This window comes from Rhinatrema bivittatum, chromosome 2 (assembly GCF_901001135.1).
Source record: "Rhinatrema bivittatum chromosome 2, aRhiBiv1.1, whole genome shotgun sequence".
Lineage (NCBI taxonomy): Eukaryota > Metazoa > Chordata > Amphibia > Gymnophiona > Rhinatrematidae > Rhinatrema > Rhinatrema bivittatum.
The window spans coordinates 49,069,026-49,093,898 of NC_042616.1; the positions used below are offsets into that span (position 1 = coordinate 49,069,026).

The 24,873-nt window shown below is 44.6% G+C and overlaps 1 protein-coding gene across 1 annotated transcript in view; it reads left to right on the plus strand.

The window, feature by feature from the left end:
* LOC115086015 (epidermal differentiation-specific protein-like) overlaps positions 1-19,254 on the plus strand; it is a 348,683-nt gene extending 329,429 nt beyond the window's left edge. The window contains exon 2 of the mRNA XM_029592594.1: positions 17,115-19,254. Coding sequence (XP_029448454.1) covers positions 17,180-18,202 — 1,023 coding nt within the window. The 5' untranslated portion in view covers positions 17,115-17,179 and the 3' untranslated portion in view covers positions 18,203-19,254. The remainder of the gene's footprint in view (positions 1-17,114) is intronic.
* The last annotated feature ends 5,619 nt before the right edge of the window (positions 19,255-24,873 follow it).

Genomic DNA, 24,873 nt, shown 5'->3' on the forward strand with positions numbered 1-24,873 from the left:
CTTGACCTAGTCCTTTCTTCCAACTGCTGTCTCTGACTTCTTCACCTCAGTTCTTCCTATCTCAGACCACTTTCTGATAATGTTCACATTAAAACACTCTACCCCAAAGACTCATCCAGTTACCAGCTGTTGACCCTTGTATCTTCTCCACTATTTCATCTATCCTCTACTACAGGGGTCAGGAACCTTTTTGGCTGAGAGAGCCATAAACGCCACATATTTTAAAATGTAATTCCATGAGAGCCATACAATATGTTTAAAACTAAATACAAGTAAATGTGTGCATTTTATGTAAGATCACACTTTTAAAGTACACTAAGTCTCTGAAAATATTACACCAGGCCTTAAGACACCAATACATCTCCACAGGGAGCATGAGAAAGGAAGAAAATAAATAAAAAATAAGTCAGGCTGCTATAGAGTCAGCAGAAAACCTCACCTGAATCACGTGCTGACCCTCACCTAACATAGAATAAAGAGACCAAAACGCATAACTAGAAGCATGCAAAAGCATGCAGAAAAAGCATGCAGAAAAAACTGAATTGGAAACTTCAACAAGCCAGAGTCTCTGTATGCAGTGTAACAAAGGAAAAAAGAAACATTACCCATCCTTATAAAACAAATCAAGAAATATAAAATCATCAGCAGTAAAACTGTACTAACAAAAAGAACATATTTCGAAACAGCTGATGAGTGGAATATCCAATAATTAAAAACTCATATAAAAAATTTCCAGATACCAACAAAATATTTCAAAATAGCAGACACAAAGACCTAGTTTGGAAAAATAATAAGGATACAAAAAATTTTTTGCTCTGCATACCTGGGAACGTTTGATATCCAGGTGTCCTGAGATTGTCCTGAATTAGCAGGAGGAGGGGTGGTTTGCTTGGAACTTTCTCCTCTCTCAGTCACATACCAGCGCTCTCTCTCACACTGGCTCTCAATTACACACCTATACACACATGCTCTCAGTACTCACATATACACATGCTTTTTCTCTCTCACTTATATAGGCTCTTAATTACACATTTACACACATGCTGTCTATCTTTTCACGCTTACACACAAACACAGGCTTTCAATCACATAAATACATGCTGTCTTTTTCTCTCACACACAGACTCTCATTCACATGCTTATAAACATGTCCTCTCTTTCTCTCATTTACACACAGGCTCTCAATCACATACTCACATGCTCCCTCACCTAAATCAGCTCTCAATCACACACAGACACACATGGTCTCTCTCTCTCATTTAAATACAGGCTCTCAATCACATACTCACATGCTCCATCACCTAAACCAGCTCTCAATCACACACAGACACACATGCTCTCTCTTACTTATACACACAGGCTCTTAATCATACATACACATGATCTCTCTCACACACAAAGGATCTCAATCATACACACATACTCTTTCACACAAACAGGTTTTCAATCACAAACTTACACATACAGGTTCCCAATCATGCTCTCTCTCTCACAGGCAGGCTCTCAATCACAGACATACTCTCTTTCACATATACAGGCTCTCAATCATTCACATACATGCAATCTCTCACTCACACACACAGGATCTCAAACACACATGCTTGCTTGCTTGCTCATTCACTCTCTCTCTCCCCCACCCCCACCCCGGGAACTCGCAGCAGCAGCAGCCTCCTCCCAACGCTAACCTCCTTCATTTTCAGCCCTCGCGGAGGAGGAGTCCCATCGGCCGCAGTTGAAGCTCTTCTTTATTTTCCTCCGAGCCGCGCTGCACAGTTTTCTTTTCGTCGGACCGACGCTGACCACACTAGCGTGGTCTCTTCTTCCCGCGCACGCACCCAATGCTCACCTCTTCCTCTTCCGGGCTGCGGGGGGGGGAGGGGGGCGGGGGCGGGAAGAAGAGAGCACGCCGGTGCTGCCGACTCCAGCTATTCTGCCGCGTTCCACCTGGGCTGACAGCATTTTAAGCCCGGGCGGAGGAGGACCGGGGAGCAGCTGGGTCAGCGGGGGACTGGAAAGTGTGGCGACACACTGATTTAGATTTGTCTGCAAGCCAGATGCAGCCATCAAAAGAGCCATATCTGACTCGCGAGCCATGGGTTCCCGACCCCTGCTCTACTACATTGTCTGAGTCAGTTGACAAATCAGTTTCTTCTTACAATACTATACTCTTGTCAGTATTAGGGACTCTTTCCCCTTCCCTTGCCTGTCCTGTAAGGTACACCAAACCTCAGCCTTGGCTCACCCCTAGAATTTACTACCTGTGTTCCTTGCCTACTCTACAGAACATCTCTGGCTAAAAGCTGGTGCCCATGCAGATTTCATACATTTCAAATTCATGCTGACCATCTTCCAGTCTGCAATTGCACTTGCCAAACAAGACTACTAAGTGCAGCTGACAAACTCTCTCGCATTCAACCCTCACCATCTCTTTGCCACACTCAATTCCCTCCTCAAACTTCCCTTGCATCCCTCCTCCCTTCCCTCTCTGCCAGGACTATGGCTGACTACTTCCTTGACAAGATTCACAAAATTAGTCTTGAGTTCTCAACCAAATTACCTTTATCTCCCTCTCCCCCACTTCTTTCCTCTACCCTTCCTCTAGCCTCTGGCACTCTCTCCTCCTTGCCTGAAGTCATAATGGAGGAAACTGCTCATCTTCTGTCTTCCTCCAAGCTCACTACTTGTTCCTCTGACCCTAGTCCCACCCAGTTTCTCAGTTTTATCTCCACTGCAGTCTTCCCTTCCTTCTGTCACGCCCTCACTCTATCACACCCCACTGCTACTGATCTTGCTGCCTTCAAACAAATTGTGATCATACCGCTCTTCAAAAAACGCTAACTGGGAAGTAAAGATGGCGTCCTGAGCAGATGTACATGCCTGAGCTCCCCTGCATTTCTCTTATTTTTTTTTTCTAAATACCCTTTTTCCATTATGGGGAAGAGGAAGGGATCAGTGAGGAGGCTCCCCTCTATCAGAAGATCCAAGCAAACAATTATGCCCGTGTACTAACAAAATCTGCCTGTCTCAACATCGGATTCTGACTTTGTCAGCATTGGGGCTGCCAGCCTGTCGGTGGCTGAAGTGTCACTCGGCCCCGAGGATTGCTTGACGCTGTGGCCTCCGGGTAGCGCTGCCTGTGTGCGATGGAGAAGATGCTGATATGAATGGAGAGCTCCGGTGCTTCCATCGCATCATCAGTCAACATCTCTCCACTTCAGGCTGCAAGAGGATTGCAGCTGACTAATGTGGAGATGTTTCAACCGTCCCGGGGACCAGAGGAAAACGCTGCTACAGTTATGATTGAGATTTCAGCATCTGGTGATTGTTTCCTGATGCTGGGAAGATCAGTGGTTGGCTCAAGGGAGGTCCAGGATGCAATTTCGTGACTTCAGGTCAGAACTACCCTAGTTAAACCTTCATAGTTCACTTTGGAAAGTCTATGGTCTGCCATGGAAGCTATTGAAAAATCTGTTTCTTCCCTGTTTTACATTAGTCATTCATTCTAAATTTCAAAATCAAGAGGGTTGACTGTCAGATTGTGAAAAGAAAATATCTAATTTTGAAGTATCAATGGCACAGATTAAAGATAACCAAGTTCAACATATGAAGGACTTAACTTTGTCCTCATGGAGGATTGAAATTTGGAGAATTTTTCAAAGGCTTTGAATCTGCGTATTCTTAATTTTCCTCAAATTCAGTTTCTTTCTCCTTCTGAGCTGTTTAAGTCTTATATTAAAGAGGTTCTACAGATTGCCGATGCAGCTCTATCTCCAACTGCAAACATTTTTTATTTGCTTAAGAAACAATTTGATAGAGAAGCTTCTCCTAATTTGTCTGATTTTTTTCTGGAAAATACCGGAGAGATTATTTCTACCAGACCTACATTGTTAGTCACCTTTGTGTTTCTGCAGGACCAAAATCATATTTTACATTTATTTTATCTTTACCAAGATGTTCTATTTAAAGAACAAAAACTCTGGATTTTCCCTGATTTAGACGAGGTGATTTAGACGAGGCCGCAGGAGGAGATTTTTGGCCACAGGACCTGAGGACTTGTCTCTGGGTGCCACCTGTGTAGTGTGAGACCCTTGCAAATGTTTGGTTATTTTGGATGCAGTTAAGTATTTGTTTTACGATCCGGCCTGGCTGAGAGACTTCATAGATGATAGATCTCATAATGTTTCTTAGCTTGAAACAGTTCCTTGACATTATTAATATGGATGGCAGGATATATTGGTTCAGTTGTATTGTCTATTTCCTTTTCTTTACCTTTTCTTTTCTCTTTAGTAGGTCTATGCGCCAAGGCCTTTTTCTTTTCCCTCTCTATTCTTTATTGTCGTCTAATGCAGGCTTATAGAAAGTGTTTATTTTTCATTATGTGATATATTTGTCACTTTATTATTTACAATTTGTATGTTGTCCACTTTTTATTTCAGAATGTTTCATATTTGATTAATTTCAAATCTACTAAAAATAAAGTTAAACCCCCCCCCAAAAAACCCTAACTGGATCCTACTTATCCTGCCAAGTATCTTCCCATTCATAGGCATCAGAACGGAGGGTTGGGGTGGAGGCTGCAGCGGCCATTGGCCCCCCTCAAAATTTTTCTGTCAGAAACCTGATTGGTGGCAGTTGAGATGGAATATTATAGCGGATGGCATCAAAATGTCGGAGGGCATCCGCTATATGAGCCAGCTGTAGGGGATTACCTTCTATCTTTGATCCCCTGAGGAAGGACCAGTTCCGAAACTTGGCCATCTCATTATGAGAAACTCTCCAAGACTCTCTTGCCTTGTATGTTTGTCTTGGTTAGTTTGCAAGTTCTGTTGAGCAGGGACTGTCTCTTATGTGTTGTTTGTACAGGACTGAGTATGTCAGGGAGCACTATAGAAATGGTAAGAAGTAGTAGTGGGATGCTGTGCAAGACAAGAAGGGGGTGTTGTGCCAGAGCTGCCACTGATAGTCGGGTATTTAAGGGGTAGGGTGCATGATTGAAGGTTCGCCTAGGCTGCCTAAGACCTTGCACCAGTTTTGCCCCAAGTCATGGGACCCTGAGAAACTCCCTTGATGTGTACCTCCCAAAGCCAGCCTTGTCTGAAGGGAGGAAACTCAGGGTGGGCGGAACAGCTGGAAGGTGGGGAAAGGTGGCTGAAGAGAGAGAGAAAAAGGGAAGAGGGGTGAGAGGGAGGAAAGAACCTGAATGGTTCGAAAAGGCTGAGGAGTTAAAGGGGGGGGGGGGTGGAGGGAAGAACAACTGGAGAGGGAGAAAGCTGGGGGCAAGTGGCTGAAAGGAGGGAAAGATTGAAAGCAGCTGAAAGGAAGGAATAAAAGAAGAATGAGAAAGGCGGGAATAAGGGGGTCAAAAGTAGTAAAAATGCAAAATAGAAAAATAGAAACAAAGCAATGAGTAAAACAAATGCAGAAGACAAAGCAAAAATAGTAGGTGTAGCAAGGTCTACGAACAGGGGTCCCTGCAGCCATGAGCTGGAGGGTGCTGGGAGCGTAGCGGGTGAGCCAGGGGCGCTGGACTCGAGCAGGACGGGTAAAGAATGTGCCCGCAGATTCTCAGCAGGGGCACTGCCGGGCACTGTTCCTCCCCTCCCTGCCCCTACCACTGCACGCAGAGAGGTGCCAGGAGAGGGCCTCTGCAGGTTAAAAACACCGCGTAATTGACTTGAGCTGCTGCTGGTAAAAAAACCCCCAAAAAACCCTCCTAACAATCAGCAGTACCATAGATAACAGCCCAGAAGGGAAGAAGGACGTCTGACTTAGGAGAGCCTATGGAGCTGGCCAGCAAACCTGGAAGACCAAATTAGGAAGAAAAGGTGCAATTTTCTGTCTTGGCCGGGCTGTGCTGTGGGAGTGGCCCTGGAAGCTGGATTAGAGAATTAGAGACAGAGGGGGGAGAAGACGAGGGGAGTCAGATTGCAGAGCTGTTTGGAGAAGGAAGGGGGGGGGGGACAAGAGACCATTGGACTGCCAGGATTTTGGAGTTGGAGGGGGGCCTGGGCCCACCAGGATTCCTTCCCCCATTAGTGACAAAAGCTAAGGACCCAGCCATAGAAGAAAGGAGTGGTATTAGAGATAACTGACCAATGGCTGCTATTCAGGCATCTTGTTTCGAGCGAGGCCGGCTGTCTGGAGGGTGGGGCTGGGAGCAACAGGGAATACTGGCAGGGCCGGCGGAAGCACCAGGGGGACCAGGCAGGGGCCTAGGTCGCTGGGGGGGGGCCCAGGTGCAGCAGCCGCGGCAAGAGCCGGCTGAGTAGTGATGGTCTCGCGGCTGTGCAATGAATTAATCGGGGGCCCAGCCGCTGGGGGTATCTGCCCTACCTGCTGTGCGGTGCGAGAGACGGCCGCCTCTGCAGCGGCGGTAGTGGCAGCTCAGCAGCCGCCGGCAGGATATTTTATGATAGCGCCAAGCGACCAACCCGTCCGTCCTCACCCGACCCGGGGGGGGGGGGGGGGCAGTGCGAAGGGGGAGGGGGCCACGACCCAGGGGGACACGACGGGGGAGGAGCATACCTGGGAACTCTCCGGATTTGGCCCGGAGAATCCTGAATTCTCAAAGAATTACCGGGTCTCCGGGCCGATACCGGAAATCTCCGGGTGCTGCAGCAAAACCAATCTGCTTGGACCCGGAAAGAAGAAAGGAACGTGATTGGTCCTGCGTGGCTGAAAAAGGAGGAACTCAACAGTGATTTCTACCATCCCCGGACCTTTTTAACTCTTAACTTCACTACCCTCGTGACACCACCTGCTCCTGCACAGCCTGTTTCCTGTATCCAGCCACTTGCCCGCCCCCATCCTGAGTGCCTTGGCCAATCGGCATTGCGATTTCCTGCCTGTGCATCACACAAAGAGTAAGAAACAGGCAGCGTCCACTTCCACAGCACAGGAGGAGAAGGAAGAGGCTGCTGCTGCTCCAGGAGCCCAAGTTAGAGTCTGCTGTTGCTAGTGTGTTTTGAAAGGGGGGGGAGAGAGAATGAATGATCATGTCTGTGAGAGTGAGTGAGTGTGTATTTGTGTAGGAAGAAGAGATCTGAGAGTGTATGTAGGTGAGTAGGAGAGTAGGAGAGAGCTGAGTGCAGGTGAGCATGGGTGTGAAAGTGAGTGGGCATGTGTGTATGGAAGAGGGAGATATGTGAGTGAGTGAGTGAGTGTGTTGGTGGGAGAATGGCAGAAGTAAAGGTGTAAATGGACATGCGAGAATGTGAGAGAATGAGCAGTGAAAGTAAGTGTGAACATGTAAGAGTGTTTATGAGAGCAAATTTGTGAGCATTCGGTCCCACTGTTCAGTTGCCCTCCCCCTGTTCACCCCCCCCCTGCTAATCCATGGTAATCTCAGGGTGACTGGAAGTCAAATGGTCCCAGGTATGGGGAGGAGGGTGGGTGCAAGGCAGAAGTTCAGCCTAGGGTGCCTAATACCCTTGCACCGGCCCTGTATACTGGACATACAACAAAGAACTATACAACAAATGCAAGTGAAGAGTTTAGCTAGTGGTGAATTCCCATTTCCTAAATCTCAAATGATTAGCAGCTCTCTGCATTCTGCACATTAGCAAGGCAGTTTGGGGCCCCAACAAGGATTTTCATTGTTTGTCTTTAATTGTGCACAAGGACAGAACTAGTAAATCTAAACACAAAAAGGAGAAATCATACATTTTCTGGTATGCAGTTTTGCAAGTGTTAGCTGCAGTTTAATCATCATTTTGTCATGCACATTAATCCTCTGTTTACTGAACTGCATGTCCCCTAGCTTATGTTAACTGTGCTTTTGAATGCATTTGCTGTTTTTATTGAATTTGCTACTCATTGACTTTCTTTATAACTCCTATTCCTCCCCCTCCTTCTTCCATTCCTCTCTGCTTTATAATATTATAAGTAAAAGTGACAAAAGCATTCACAGTATGGTGATTTTCCTTGCTGTATTGCTGCTACTTGGGAGGGATGGGGGAAAGGGTCCAAGAATGACTGGAGAAAGGTGGACCAAGTGGGCACATGGCTTATCTATTTCAGAGGTCAAAAAAGAGCAATGTGATCCCAGTCAGGGAGCAAAATCAAGAAAAAAGGGGGGAATCAAAAAACTATTTCAGTCAATTAGTGTTTACCCATAGGCTAGTCAACTACAGAGATACAATTGACGTAATGATGATTACTTATTAAACAGGCCAGACAGCAAGTACCTCTAGCAATGAAGGAGATCGCCCGGTCTTCTCAATCACTTGCGGTTTTAAGCAGAATCTTTGCTAAAGAAGAGTGATTTGTCCAGTTCTTATTGTTAGATTCTCTTCCTTAAACACAGCTTGAAAATTCGGTATTTTGACGTATGATATTAAAGCATTGAAAATCTCTCTCACGTGATCTGGCTGCTGAAACGGAATGTTAAAGAGGCTCTATTAGAGCCCAGCAATCATTTCTCCTTTGAGCCTTTTAGAAGTTCCGTTTAGCAGTCTGACCTTTGGAGAAATTTTCAAGCTGTGTTTAAGGAAGAGAATCTAACAATAAGAACTGGACAAATCACTCTTCTTTAGCAAAGATTCTGCTTAAAACCGCAAGTGATTGAGAAGACCGGGCGATCTCCTTCAGTGCTAGAGGTACTTGCTGTCTGGCCTGCTGATGCGGTTTTAATAAGTAATCATCATTACGTCAGTTGTATCTCTGTAGCTGACTAGCCTATGGGTGAACACTAATTGACTGAAATAGTTTTTTGATCCCCCCTTTTTTCTTTATCTGTTTCAGTGCAATCTCCACTATGTTTCATGGTTCTTGTTTCATTGTTAAACTATTCTTCCATACTGCCTTTGGTTAACCCCCCTCCCAGTTCTCCTTCCCTGTTGATATGTATTTCCAAGCCTTTTGTTAGTATGTGAACCGGTATGATGTCCCCACTAATACCGGTATATAAAAGTTTCTAAATAAATAATAAATAAATGTTTATTTCTGCTCTCAGGTGCAGGTGGAGTTCAGTCTCCTTTCCCTTGGCAGCAGTACACACGTGTATCCTGAAGGGGATGTTACATAAAAGAAGGAGCTAAAAAAAACCAGATCATTAAAATACATTTTGGCCGGAGTCCAAATTTATTCAACATTTTTTCTACCCTTGTTTATATTCGTGCATCATGGCAGTACCCAGGTAGGGCAGCGCCATTTTGTATCACTGCACCAGTGGGGCAGGAGTGACTGGGCCCATGATGACCCCACCGATGGGATAAGAGGCTGAGGGGAGGATCTGAGGGAATGGGGAAAGGGTACAGGAAGTTCTTTTTTTTTGTTTCTTGAGGCAGGTAGGGGCTTCATTTTGAAATTAAACTAAAACAACATTTCATTCATTTTTCTTTCGTTTTCTTTTAAAATGGGGAGACAGTATACAAATAAGCAAATTAATTAAATACAAAAGAGTGGGGGCAGCTGGTATTCTGCTTTTTTCCTCCAGCCCTGTAGTCACTGGAAGGACATGGAGAAGAAGGAGGGGGGGTCATGCTAGCATGAGATGCTGTGGGCAGAATCTCTCTCTTAAAAATTGCTCCCATGTGGCAGCTCCAGTATTGAGAAGGGCTGTGGCCAGGGCTTGAACTGAGGAGGAATGGAGGGGGCGAATACTGTCTCCTGTCTTCATTAAAATAAAAAGAAATAATTCCCCTTCTTATATCCCATGGGAGGAAACAGGGTTGGGCCTAGTGACGACATGCTGCTGTGCAGACCCCAAAGAAGGGGCAAGACGTGACAGGAGAGATGGGTGGAGTTTGGGAGGGAACAAGGGATACATTGCCCTCTGGGGAATTTCAGCAGGTTTCAGCTAGCAAAATATAAAAACATTCAATACATACTGTATATAGAAACAACTAATAAAATCACAAGTTATAAACAAGTAAAGCTCCAATAAAATCAATGACAAAACAATAACATCAATATTTATTTATTTATTTATAATTTTTATATACCGACATTCAATCAGAGATATCACACCGGTTTACATTCAGGTACTGTAGGTATTTCCCTATCCCCAGAGGGCTTATAATTTAAGTTTTGTACCTGAGGCTATGGAAGGGTAAAGTGACTTGCCCAAGGTTGCTAAGGGCTATATTTAGTTGGTTACTAAGAGGGGGAAGGAGGTTAGTTCAAGTTTTGGTTTCAATATACATTGGATTTTAGACCGTGGTTGTATAACAGAGGGAGTATATATATATACAGGTTTATACACCAGTTGGTTACTAAGAGGGGGAAGGAGGTTAGTTCAAGTGATGGTTTCAGTATATATAGGATTTTATACAGTGATTATGTAACAGGGGGACTATATTCACAGGTTTATACACCAGGCTTGTATGTCGAGGATTATATGCAAGGGCTCTATATATATGCATCAGTGTTGTATGCTAAAGGATATTATACAAGGGCTATAGATATACATGCCAAAGATTATACAAGAGTTATATATATAAATGCCGTGGTTGTGTAGCAGAGGGAGAAAAACAGGATCAACTGCATTTCAGAGGGAAGGAGGATAAGGATGGCAGGGGACAGGCTCAACTGCCTTTCAGAGAGGAGGAGGATAAGGACAGTGGGAGGGGGGGGGGGAATTATATGCTTGATGAGAGGGAGAACTGAAGAAGGGGGAGGGGAGAGCAGGCAGCTGAGGGGGGGGGGGGAGGTGGAGAAAAGAAAACAAATGAGAGGGCGGGGGGGGGGGATTATACTGAGGGTCGAGGAGGAAGTGGTTGCTTCCTGAGGGATGTGGCTGGGGGGGGGGGGGGGGGGGGGGGGGGGGGCGGGGAGAGGAAAAGGGGGGGGGGGGTTATACTGAGGGGAAAGGAGGATGAGGCTTCGTCCTGAGGGATGTGGCTAAGGGAGGCTAAGTGAAGGATTGTTTAAACAGCCAGGTTTTTAGTTTTTATTTAAAAGGTTTGAGTGCAATGTTCCAGGTGTAGATCAGGGGGCATGGAGTTCCATAATTTAGGGCCTGCAAAGGAGAAGGCCCGTTCCTTGGCGGACGTGAGGTGGAATAGCTTGGGAGATGGTGTGTGGATGGTTCCTTTGTAGGCGGACCTGGTGGGTCTGTTAGATGTACTATAATGCAAAGAGCCATTTAGCCAGTGTGAATGCTGGTTGTGCAGGGACTTGTGGATGATAGTGAGGCTCTTGTGGATTATTCTGAAGTGGATAGGGAGCCAGTGTAGGCCTTTGAGGATGGGCGTGATGTGGTCCTTTTTCCGGGTATTGGTGAGGACTCTGGCTGCTGAGTTCTGGAGCATTTGTAGAGGTTTAATGGTGTTCTTAAGTAGGCCAAGAAGGAGGGAGTTGCAGTAAAATATTTTTGAGAACAGTGTGGCTTGGAGGACGGTCCGGAAGTTGTTGAAGTGTAAGAGGGGCTTTAATTTCTTCAGCATTTACATTTTAAAGAAGCTGTCTTTTATAGTCGTGTTAATGAATTTTTTTAGGTTTCACTGATGGTCCAGGGTGACGCCTAGGACTTTTACTTGTTGGGCCGTCGATGTATTCGATGTGGTTGGGGTAGGGGTGGATGGAAGGTTTTGGTCAGGGGAGATAATGAGAAGTTCCGTTTTTGCTGGGCTGAGAGCAAGACTGAGGTTGGTAAGGAGCAGGTTAGTTGAATTGAGGCAGAGGTCCCAAGTCTTAAGCGCATTGGTAATGGAATCTGTTATGGGGATGAGGATTTGGACATTGTCTGCATATATATAGTGTGTAAGGCCTAGATTAGAAAGAAGTTGGCAGAGGGGGAGAAGGTAAATATTGAAGAGTGTAGGAGAGAGGGATGACTCTTGAGGGACTCCTCGGGTGAGGTTAACGGGGGTGGATTCTTCATTGCCAATTCTGACCTTTATAGTGCAATTATAGGGCAATTAACCAGCAACTAATATAATTAACTTTATAGGGCAATTAACCGGCAACTAACTGACTACCTAGACGAACACAACATTCTCTCACATTCGCAATTTGGTTTTCGACGACACCACAGTACTGAGACTTTACTAACTTCTATGTCCGACTACATCCTCAAAAGCCTTGACAAAGGCGCATCACATATTCTAATCCTCCTGGATATCTCTGCTGCTTTTGACACTGTCAATCATAAAATACTCTCTCAACGACTTTCAGATATTAGCATTTCAGGTCCTGCCCTGCAATGGTTCCAATCATACTTACAAGACAGGCAATACAGTGTTCAAATAGGCAATTGCACCTCCAAAACTATCCCCCTACCACAAGGTGTCCCTCAAGGCTCCTCCCTTTCCTCCATCCTGTTCAACATCTACCTCCTCCCGCTCTGCAACCTTCTATCCAACCTAGGCCTCCCATACTTTATACACGCCGATGATGTGCAAATTCTTATTCCTGTAAAAGACACACTTCAAAAAGCAACTGAGACCTGGAATTCCACCCTAACAGTGATTAACACACTACTGACTAACAACTTCTTAGCACTCAACACTGCCAAGACAGAGATACTACACATCACCCCTCCTAACGTCGCCCTCCCCCTGCACCTAGGCCATAACCCCCTTCCCCCATTGGCGTCAAACGAACATGCTCGCAGTCTTGGCGTCACCTTTGATAACCATCTCTCCTTTAATAAATACATTAACAACACACTCAAAGCTTGTTACTTCAAACTGCACACCCTAATAAAAAATCAAACCCTTACTACACCTCAGTGACTTTTGAACTATTCTACAAGCATTCATTCTATCCAAAATCGACTACTGTAATGCCCTTCTCCTAGGTTTACCCAAAAGCACACTTCAACCTCTGCAATTACTTCAAAATGCTGCTGCACGCATCCTTACTAACACACACAAAAATGATCACATCACCCCTGTGTTAAAACACCTTCATTGGTTACCTGTCGCAGAGAGAATAACATACAAAACCCTCACTCTCATCCACAAAGCCCTCTATAACCAAAACATGCACTGGTTCTCTGAGCACCTTACCTTTCACAGCTCAAACAGACCCATAAGGCAGCAACACAGAGCAACACTACCCATCCCTTCCCCCAAGAAGTATAAACTCTGTTCCACTAGAGCCCGGGCATTATCCTTGGCGGGACCCGTCCTGTGGAACAAGCTCCCTTCCTTTCTGCATCAGGAACCCTGCCACAAAAAATTTAAGCAGAACCTAAAAACATCCCTGTTCACACAAGCTTACTTGTAACTGCCTTCCTCCCCTCTCAATACTTTGTTACTCTGACTTATATATATGAAATCTAAGTTATCTTAACTTATAGGACATTGTTTTATTATATGTATTTATTCACTGCTTATTCCCACCCCGTTTGTACATTATTCAGTTTTAATTTTGCAATACGCTCTAGTTGACTCGTCCTTTTTATATTAATCTCTCCCTACCCTGTTCAATTGTTATGAATTGTTCACCGTTCTCTGTAAAGCTTGTATGCTGCTTTTTTGTTTACTGTGAACCGATGAGATGCTCCCAAAGTTCATCGGTATATAAAAGCTTTTAAATAAAATAAATAAATAAATAAATAAATAGTGTCTCTCGTTGAGGAAGGACTGGAACCAGCAGTGGGCTGTTCCTGAAATGCCTATTTCTGAGAGGCGATTAAGGAGTATGCTGTGATCGATAGTGTCAAAAGCTAATGAGATGTCCAATAAAGCAAGGATGAATGATTGGCTTTTGTCTAGTCCCTTGATGATGGTGTCGGAGAGGGATATTAGGAGAGTTTCAATATTAAAGAATTTCCGGAATCCAAATTGGGAAGGGTAGAGGACATTATGTTTTTCTAAGAATTCAGTCAGTTGGTTGTTGACTACTCTTTCCAGGAGCTTCGCTATAAATGGGAGGTTTGACATATGTCTACAAGCCAAGTGTCATGTAGAGAAGAGGTTATTATAACATCGACATAGTATTGGGAATAGAAAGCATAGATTTAATGGAGTACTATAAATATAATCTGGCATGATCTACTGCTTATCAACAAATAATAAAATCAGATTTGTTACAATAGCAGATATAGAAGTGGCTAAATAGAAGAACCCTAAATCATGAGTGAGAAGACAGACAGGACCTGCAGAGATGTCCCAGGAATGAAGATGGGAACTTCATATCTAAGTCAGGAGGGAAACACTAGTCACTGTCATCCTCCCCCATTTAGCAGTCTCTTCCAACCTCCTGAGCTGAACCCCAGCATTTCCTTCCCATCTCCCCAGCCCATACCCAGCACACTCTGATCCCCCTCCCCGGCTGTCCTAAATAGTCCATTCCCCCCTCACCAGCCTAACTCTAGCACATTTCAAACCCCTGCCCCCAACCCCAGCGCTCTGACCCCCTTCACTGGCCTAACCCCCGCACTCTCTTTCCCCATCATGGGCCCAGCCTTAGCACACTCTGCTCCCATTTCCCAGTCCAACCCCAGCACACTCTGCCCCTCCCTAAGCCTAACCTCAGCAGTCTGTGAAGATGAGGGAACTCTCTGAGTTCCCTCATCTTCTGGACCAGAGCACTCCCTTACCCCTCACTGGCCCAATCCCAGCAGATATTAACCCCTCTAGCCCTCCTTTGCCAGCTTGACCATGGCACACTGTGAACTGCCCTCCCTAGCCTGTCTCCAGCACACTCTTCCCCCAAATACACCTTCCCTTCCTACCATTAACTCACTCTGCCCCCCACCAACCTGACCCTAGGACCATAGCCATTCCCAGGAGTTTTCCTGGGAGCTGCCCAAAAAGAACTTACCTGGCTGCCCCAGCCCTAAAAATATGCTGTCTTCCCAGGACGCTTGCCCCCACCCCAGCCCTTACCACATTGCTGTCTGGATCTTCTGCATACAGGAGTCATCTTTAGTTGATCCTGCCCTGTTGCACTGACATTTAAAAATGGCTGCCAGTCAACCTGAGGCCAGCGCCATTATGTTGTGATGCAGTAGTCTGCCATACAACAAAACGGAATCAGCCTCAGGCTCACTGATAACCATTTTGCAATAGAGGAGCAACCAGGTAGGAGTGATTAGGATTCGCTCCTGCTTCTAGAGGATGCATACTATGATGGGGTAAGTTCTAGGGTGGGGAAGGGGTTCTGGGGCCCGGTGGTTTGTTTTTTTTGGGGGGGGGGGGGATCCAACCTGACAAGTTGTTTTGGGGCAGCATCGGGTCTGCTCCGGGCGGTGCCTGGGGTTGGGTCTAGGGAGGCCACAGAGAAACTTCAGATCGGGTCTGAGGAGGCCCTGATGATGCTTTTGGTTGGCCCTCTTTGACTGATGGCAGGTGGGCCCCACCAGTGGGCTGGGCCTCCTCAAGTCTTCGGCCACTGGCAGGTGATCTTCTCTACCAGCAACCCAAGGTATAAAAATGGAATTAATACATAAGCCACTCACTCTTTGGCCATTAGAGCTATATCAGGCAGATTGAGATGTAGTGGGTTGATTATGAGTGCGTGCTTCCTTGCCCAGGTATGCTGAACAGTGTCTAGCTTTCCCTCTAGCTCATGATCTCTGGGCTTTCCAGGTTGAGGGCAGGAAGTGCCATGTGTGCCTTTGGCTCTGGGGTTGGGGAGCTGCCAAGGCTTGGGACATGTAGGCAGCTTAAGCAGCTCACGTGCACTCTGATCATGGGACAACCGCTGGCCTGCAAACCATGAGTACTGGGAAAAGTGCTTCTGGGGATGGGGAGGAAGGAACTGGCACAGGGAACAGAGATATACTGGGAATCTGGGAAGTTACAGCAAGGAGGTGATCCAAGTGTGTAGGGGAGGGGTCTCACAACTTGAGAGGTGAACTGAGCCTGTTGAAGAGGGGTTAAGTGGTAGAGAGCAGTGAAGGGATGGGTGAGGGAGAGATGGGGGGGGGGGGGGGGGGGACCTGGCAGGCCAAGGAACTGAAAGGGGAGCAGAGCAGGCCAAGTCAAAAGGTAGTGAGGGAGGGGAGTGGGTTAGAATGGGGGACTGGAGCAGAAAGAGGGTTATTAAGCCATCTGCTCACAAATCTATTTCTTTTTATTTGTAATCCAATTACAAGTAAAAGAAAAAACCCACACAAAATCAATGGAAAAAGAACAGATTTGACAGCAACACTGTTGTATAAAAAATATTTCAAACTATACATAGGGAATATGAGGTGAAGGGGAAAAGCAAGAAAAGATTAAGAGAAAGTGAGATAAAGGAGAAGGCTTTCCGAGAGAGTTGGGGACAGTTTGGAGAGAGAGTGTGTGCTATGGACAAGCTGGGGAGGGAAGAGAGACTATTGAGGATGGACTGGAAAGGGTAGACTGTCAGTGATATGAGTGGCCAGGACAGACTGGAGGGGAAAGAGAGAGATTGTGGTGTGGGGGACAATGGAGGAGGGGAGCGATGAAAGACTAGTGGGGACGAGCAGGGGTTGGGGGGAGAGGAGAGGAAGAGAGACAGGTTGAACTTTCAGTGCTTTCCTAGTTCCTATTTTGGCCACAAACATCCTCCAGTGTCACTGTCTACACTGCCTGCTACACTCTTCACATTTAAATACAGCACCCATGGCCTGCCATGCTTTGTTTTTTCTTTTTTTTGGCTGGGAAGGGTTAGGGTTAAATTTATTTGTTTGCCACCCATATCATTGGCAGCTCACAACAGACATACAAAATAGGAGCAAGTCTTAAGACAGTATTAACATGAAAAACAAAATACAAAGCATAACCCAATTAATTAAAACCTAGATAAAATCTAAAATAAAGAGCATTAGCAATATCACTTTACAGAATAAAACAGATCATGCAAGATGAGCAAATGATAAATCAGTGATGAAGTGAAGATAACATAAAGTACAAATGACTTCTAGTAATAGGCTTGTTAGAAGTAGTTTCTTAAATGTTTTAAGACATGTCACAGATCTTAGCCCCTTCGGTAGGCTGTTCCAAAGATCTGGGCCTGCCACTGAGAATGCAGATTTCCGGATTTCACATAAGTGAACGATGGCACTTCAAGCAGAACTTTCTAGGGGTACTTTTTGTTGAGTTGAGCAACCTCAAATCATTTTGAAAAGTCGGCTGCTATGCTAAGAGAAAAGATAATAGAGGCTACAACGATATAATTTACTGTGTGTATGATTTTTGTATTTCCCTCTCTCTAAACATAATTATTTTGTCAATGTGTTTCCTATTGTGCAGTTGAGAACCACCTCATCTTCTTGGAGAAAGAAAGTACATGTTTCAGATCACAACAACTGATCACTATGAGCGCCACGCCAGCCAAGGTGAACAAGATTGTTGCCTATGAGCATCCTGATTACAAAGGGCTGTGCAGAGAGTTCACGTCTGATATTAGAGATCTAAGAGAGGTCGGTTTTGGTGACTGCATCGCCTCCCTGAAAGTCATCGGGCAGCCTTGGGTTGCCTATGAACATCCAGATTTTGGTGGATGGCTGCGAGAGTATGAAGAAGGCGAATACCCAAATATTGAAAAACATGACAGCATCTCTTCCGTGAGGCTAATCACAGATGATCTGAAAAACCCTCAGATCACACTCTATGAGCATCCAAACTTCCAAGGAAAAAGCAAAACATTTACAATGGAGACAAATCTGACTTGTGATTATTTCAATGACATGGCGTCTTCTCACATTGTGGAGAGAGGTGCCTGGATCCTGTATCAGCATTCAAACAGAAGAGGATGGCGAGTACTGGCAAGGGCTGGGGAAAAGCTCCCAGACTATGGAATAATTGGATTTCAGGACAGAGCATCTCATATCTATCCTCTGAAGGCGGGACGTCCCGTTGTGAAATCCAAGGTGCTTTGGGACCAGGTGAAGAAGGAAAACGAGATCTGCTCCTTGATTGATGAGATTATTGCAGTGAACAGATCTGATCTTGAGCAGGAGTTCATCGGCACTCACTCCAGAGAGTACGACTCATCTGTCACTTATGATTTTAAATTTTGTAATACCACCACCATTGAGGCCGGGATAAAGATTGAAGTTCAGCCACTTGAATCCAGCCGCCAGATTTCAAATTCCTTCACTGTTGAAAAGGGGAAATCCGAATCCGTTACCACAGAAGATAAAATTCAGCACACCATGTTGACCAAGGTCCCACCCCACACCAAAATGACCATTAAAGTTGTGCAGAAGGAGTGCACAGTCACTGTGCCAGTGGAGCTCACTGTTGAGCAAAACGAAAAGGAAACAACCGAGTATGGAGTACTGAGGTGTGAGATGGGGAACTCCATCTCTGTTGAGTATGAATCAGAAAAGATTTAGGCCCTGCCGGGGACTGCAGTACACGCTGCACTAAGCTTTATAGGTAATGAGATGAAATGAAGTTACAGACAGAAAATACACCGGCTTGACAAGTGATTGCAATGAGCTGCGGCAAGGTTATGTGTTTTTGTTGGGTGACTGGTAGGATAGACCAAAGCATAAGCTAGAAATCTGACATAATTACCATGCCCCTCTCAATGCTGAAAAATGCCTTCTTGCCTATTTAAATTACACTTTCATACAGGGGAAATTTTCAGTAGCCCGCTTTGTTGCAAAGAACATCGTCACTTTGGTAGCCAAGAACCTTGTAACCAGTTTTTAAAGGGGGAACGCCACGTTCTTTTTCACCTGTTTTATCTGCAAGAGATGGAACTAGGACAAAACACCTTTCATCCATTTGAAATTACAATTATATGCAAGTTGTTTACTCCCCTGACCTTAACAACCTCCCAAAAATGTCTTTTTTAAAAAGCTGGCTAAAAGTACACGCATTATGAAAGCCTGTGCTTACTTTTAGACATGCCCAGGGGGAGTTAATTTTTCATTCAAGGGAATCTAACCAGGTTACCATGTAGTTACCTGGGAAGATCCCTTAGAAAAATTCTCTCACAGATTGGAATTTTTAAAGCAACTTAAATAACAATTTACTCCTATAAGTTTAGCCTGTCTGAAAATCGGCCTCCACAGTTCAGCCCTAGCAGTTTCTCTTTGAAAATTAGCTACAAAGTGCATGTGTGAAGACTGAGCATGCACTTTCCCACTGCCTGGGCTATTTTAATTCAAAAGGGCCTACACAATGCATTATCCATGAGTTTAGTTCTTGTAGCCTAATGGTCCTGGGGGCTTTGTGGGCTGTGATTCTTTTTAATAGACCGAGACCCACCTCTGAAGAAGGGACCGGTATAGTCTCAGAGGCCTCTATGCCACAGCATCTTTTAAAATGTTTAACATGTTACAAATGAGTTGATAATTCACTGGTTTCTATCACTGGCAATGCATTGCCTGTAAAGATTTATATATATATATATATATATATATATATATATATACATACACACACTATCTCTGGAGTGTGCTCTTTTCTGTACTATCAAAAATTCTTTCTTCCTAGGTGTAGGGCTGCTAGATTAAGAATTGCAAATGCTTTCTGGGGACTGTAGTGGGTTCTGCTATGGTATGTGGTATTTGCTTTGTAGTCTGTATTACGCAAACAAACTAGGAGAATAACAACACTCACTATGTCTTATGTGAAACAATGAATAGCTATATTTTTCTGTATAATATATGTACAACACAAGTGTTTATGAAACACCTGAGACAAATAACAAAACAAAATATATACAATAAGTCAGCACAATAAGCAAGAGTAAATTCCCTAACTAATGGGGGTATAATTATATATAAAAGCCTAACGGAAGTTGTAACCTTTCCCTGGAAAGGAGTCTCTGGCCTTCCCAAACGGTGAGTCAGCTAAACAAGTTCTCAGTTGGAAACAGGTCAGTACTGGAGATCCTATCGGTTGTGAGATTTGTCGTGCTATCTCTTCAGTGTCATGGAATCTGTCTGACATAAGGTGTGCTGTAGTTGGTGTGTGTATCCTATGGGATAGGACATGCACTGTTTAGATTTTTTTGTGTAGCCCTTCTTGATATATTGCCAAACTACTGATGAGAAAATCTTATTGCGTATGTTCTCTAAGATGGTGGACTTCTGGTCTTTATCCACTGCTCCTAATCGCCATATTGTAATCCTAACATATTCTGTCCTGAGCAGCTGCCAGATGTTTACAGCTCAGCACTAGTAAGATGTGCCAGTCTGCTTCTAGCAAAAGAGAGAAGGGGTGGGGGGAAGAAGGGAGGGTGAAGCCATGGAGGCTGTGTGCGTGCGCATGCTGACCTTGTACATAATGTTAAGTTGTACTTTCTGTAATACTAAGGGGGAAAAGGTGGGGGCCGTGAAGCATGAAGCAAGAACTGTTTTTAAAGACTGCATACAATCATTATAAACAAATCATAACTACATGACAGTATTTTCCTCTCATATAGGACAAAATTACACACTAATACAGGGACTAAGCAGACTGGAAGTGTAGGCCACGCCCATAGAGAGAGAGGGGGACGGAGGAGCAGTTTCGTGCTGGATGATTGTGAGATTGCTGCCATCTAAAAGGCAACAGATGCTGTGCTGTAGACTTTGATTTTTGGATGAACTAATCCAGAAATATCCTATTATTTTGTTCTTTGTTTTAGAACCTGAATTCATAACCAATAAAGAAACCGAATCAAATGTCCTGAGTCATATAGTGTATCATTTTCTTTTCATCTTCACTTTATAACCTTTAAGAGAGTAATTTTCAAAAGCATTTCCACAGGGAAAACAGGCAGAAATAGCTTGTTATAAAATTGCCTGCCTGGTACATATGCAGGTAAACTAAGACACGTATCTCCTGTTCATGGTAAGTTTACCTGGACCGAGCAGAGTATTCCTTGGGATGCAGTTGCAGAGGGGTTTGCACTTTCAGGCATATCTTTGAAAATTCAAAATATATCTGCATACATTTTCCTGAAAAAATGTTTGCATGCTTAATAGCAGGTGTATGTGCAAGTAGATTTGGTGGGATAATTTTTTAAAGTGGAATTATGCATGTGGTTGTTGTCATCTAGCATATATGCAATGTTACAAAATTACCTCCTGAGTAACTTTTTATAGAACAACTCAAGAAATGAATTGGTTCTGAATAAAGAGGGCTACCAACTGTTACTGAGTGTTCTGCTTTCACTTCCAAATATCAAAGAACTCAGCTCTTGAATGCCAAACATTTATCAGGATAATGAAATAGCTCAATACCCACTGTGAATTGCATCGAGAGTAGCTGAACAGTCAGCAACCTGGTTCAACTGTTATGAGTCTCTGGAAGCTCAGAAATCAGACCAAGATAACTGCAGTAGTAGAAATTGTGGCTACTAGTGAATAGCAGGGCCTAGCAACAGATGGGAAGTAGAAGTGAGAGAACGATGCTTCTAGGAAATTGCAGAGGCCAGAATACAGGAGAGCTGTTAGTTTGCCAAGAACCTTTTTCCAACTGAAATCTCCACAGGAAATGAATCAACCTGAGATTGTTTTTGGTCAAGGGACCAATAAGAAGAAGCAAGAGAACAGAGACAAATAAGAATAGATCAAATAGAGAGCTCAGAAACTTTCAAACAATAATCAATCAGGAAAAAGAGCTCTGCTATCCTCCAGAGACTCTAAGCTAAGCAATATCATAAGATGACACAAGGTGGCAGTATAACAAAGAAACACATGCATACACTGCAGAGGCAGAACAATGTTTTCTAATTACTTCGGTCCCTTAGGGAGAGAAGGTGGGGTATGAGAAGAAAAGACAGTAAAAGAGGAATGAGTAAAAAGAAAAAAAAATATAAAATAATAAATTAAAATAAAAAAAGGGGTAAGGAATGAATGAAAACAAAAATATAATTTATCTAGACCAGTGGTTCATCATTCTGTCTTGTGAGACCCCCAAACAGTCAGGTATTCAGAATATCCATAATGAATATGCATGAGATAAATTTGCATTTTCAGTGTTTTCCCACATAAATCTATGTTCTCAGGAGGCTCATTTACCAATGATTCCATCAGTGCATTCATATAAATTGCAAGCTTACCAGTTCAAGGGCTTTTAGGTATGTAGCTCCGGCTATTGGAATACCTTGTCACCTGATCTTCAAATACTATCAGATATTAAATTGTACAGGAAGTAGGTCATGGCATTCTATTTTAATATTGCTTTTAGTGAATAATTCAGATATTGGTTTATATTTTTTTAGTACTGATTGTATTGTCTGAACTGTTTTGTGTATTACGGCTGTAAAATTTGTTAACCGAACTGAACGCTGTAATGGAGGATGTAGGTTCTAAGTGCTGCTAGATAGATAAATAAATAAATAAATAGAAATTAAGATTTTCAGAAAAGTTTGTTTGTGAGGGGCTAGCTAAACTAAACGTAGATAAAGCAACGGGACCGGAAATAATAAATTCAACCAGGGTTTTAGAGACATTCTGGCAGCATGTCTGACTGACCTTTTCAGGGCTTCTTTAGAATCGGGAGACAGAGAGGTATATACAGGAGACCTTCAGAGACATAGTAGCCAAGTCCCAACTCCACTCTGGAAGTTCAGACGCTGCCTTGGAAGAACAAGGTCACCTGGACAGAAAGCATCAGCTTGCTGAGCAGGAAATGATCCTGTAGCTAGCACTTGCTCTCCAGGTGATGCATTATCCTCTCACACTGAGGTTGGGTTTCCAAGAGCTTGTGCCCAGGAGGGAAGGGTTAAGTCTGCTGTGATATTGGGTGATTCAATCATTAGGGATGTAGACAACTGAGTGGTTGGTGCACATGAGGATCGCTTGGTAACTTGCTTGCCTGGTGCAAAGGTGGTAAACTCCATGTATCACCTAGATAGGATTTTAGACAGTACTGGGGAGGAGCTGGTGTCGTGGTACATGGGGGCACCAATGACATAGGAAGGTGTGGGAGGGAGGTAGTGGGAGCTAAATTTTAGGCTTTAGGTAAAAGGTTGAAATCCAGAACCTCCAGGGTACCATTTTCTGAAATGCTTCCTGTTCCATTCATAGGACCCCAGAGCCAGGCAGAGCTCCAGAGTTTCAAAATGTGGATGAGATGATGGTGCAGGGTAGAGGGCTTCAGTTTTGTTAGGAACCTGGTCAAATTTTGGGGGAAGGACCCGGGGAAACCTGTTCTGAAAGGATGAGTTCCCCCTTAGCCAGGGAGGAACCAGGCTGCTGATGCTAATCTTTAAAAAGGAGATAGAGTAGCTTTTAAACTAGAACAAGGGGTAAAGCTGATAGTTACTTAGCAACGCATGGTTTAAAGGGTGGTATTTTCAAGTGATACTAAATTAACAGGGGATTTGGGGCATTCTGATAGTCACTGGAGGTCGCTGCCGGCCCACCCCAATGCCATGCTTCACAGCAAAAACGCCAGCGGTCCTGTGCACACCTTCCCATGCTTTAAGGGCCCCATGGTGGGAAACTCTTCTCGGCTCCTCCTGATGACATCAGTCGCCCTGGACCATTTAAGCCCCACAAGAACTCAGGATCCTCGCATCAGCAACAGATCCCCTGCCTTGTCTGCAGTGCGTGTTGCTCTCGTGTCTTCTCCTCGCCTTGTTTCTCTGCCTTTTACCTTGTCTTGGCCTTTGTTCGGTCCGTGCCTTTCCCTATCTTGTTTGTTATCTGGTCCATGCCCGTCTGCACTCCTGCCCTGGTTGTGCCCTGCTCGGTCCACCTTGAGCTGCCTTGCCCTTGGTGTCTCTTCTTATCTTGGCCTGCTTCTCCGATACTGACCCCTGCTTTGGACCCGGACTTTGTCTTCTCGCTGCTTACCTCAGTCCTTGGCCTGGAGCCGGACTTTGTCTTCTCACTGTCTGCCTCAATCCCTGGCCCAAACTCGGACACTCTCCTAAGTCCTGCCAATTCCTGCAACCATATCTGGGAACTTTTGAGTTGTGGTCACCCTGACATTGCTGTTGATTAGCAGAGAACAGGTGGGGGGGGGGGGGGAAGAATGGAATAATATGTATCAGCTCTCTTTCTTCCATCATCCCCCCCCCCCCACTGAATTAATCCACACTTTCTTTTTCTCCCCCCTGTCACCATCACCTGTCCCCCCCTCCCGAGAAGACCCAGCATACTTCCCCTTTGTTTCTCCCTCCCCCTATAAGTCTCACTTCCATGACATAGGCATCCTCAGATTCCCAAGTCCTGGAACCACAGCTGCAGATTGAGTTTTGTGTGTGTTGCAGCCCCTCTCCAGTTTCTCCCCAAATGCTGCTTGCAGTATCTGCTCCAGGCTCGCCCCACTTCTCCTGTTTTCTATAGGATTTCTGCGGAAGGGGAGTGGCTGAGCTGTATATAGGGAGGCCCTGAGATTTCTAGTGTTTCCCCCTGAGACCCTGCAACTGATGCATATTTCCTGAGTCTCAGGGGGCAATCCTGAGAGTTCCCAGGTATGTCCGCAACCCAAAGGCTCAACCCATGGGTAAGGGGGATGGTACAGGTGAAACTCCAGCTCTTGTCCCAGCAAAGGCATGTACGTGAGCTGCTGGCATTGGACTAGTGGGTTCGCCTACTAGGCTGAGTCAACCTTTGCCAAATTCTAGAGGTTCACATCCATGACAACATGTTGATTAACCCCTTCAAAAAAATCTAGTACATTGGTAAGGCAAGAATTCCCTTTGCAAAATCCATGTTGACTCTCCCCCATTAAACCATGTCTATTTATGTGCTCAGTAAATTTGTTTTTAAGAATAGTTTCAGTCATTTGCTTGACATCAAAGTCAGACTCACCCGTCTATAGTTTTCCGGATCATGTCTGGAACCTTTTTTAAAAATTGGCTTCACATTGGCCACCCTCCAGTCTTCTGATGGGTTGTGGCTGTTTTTAAATGTTAGGTGGCGGATAACCAGAAACAGTCTGCAATTTAATTTTTTAGTTCCTTCAGAATCGCGGGCCCAAACCTGTTTCCATCTCCCTCCCACCCGAACTCCAAAGTCCCTGAGGAGCCGAACTTGCCGCCTCTTCCCCAAAGAGCTTCTTTTTTAGCTTTTAAAAACTATATCGGTACCGCGAGTCCGTGACATTTATT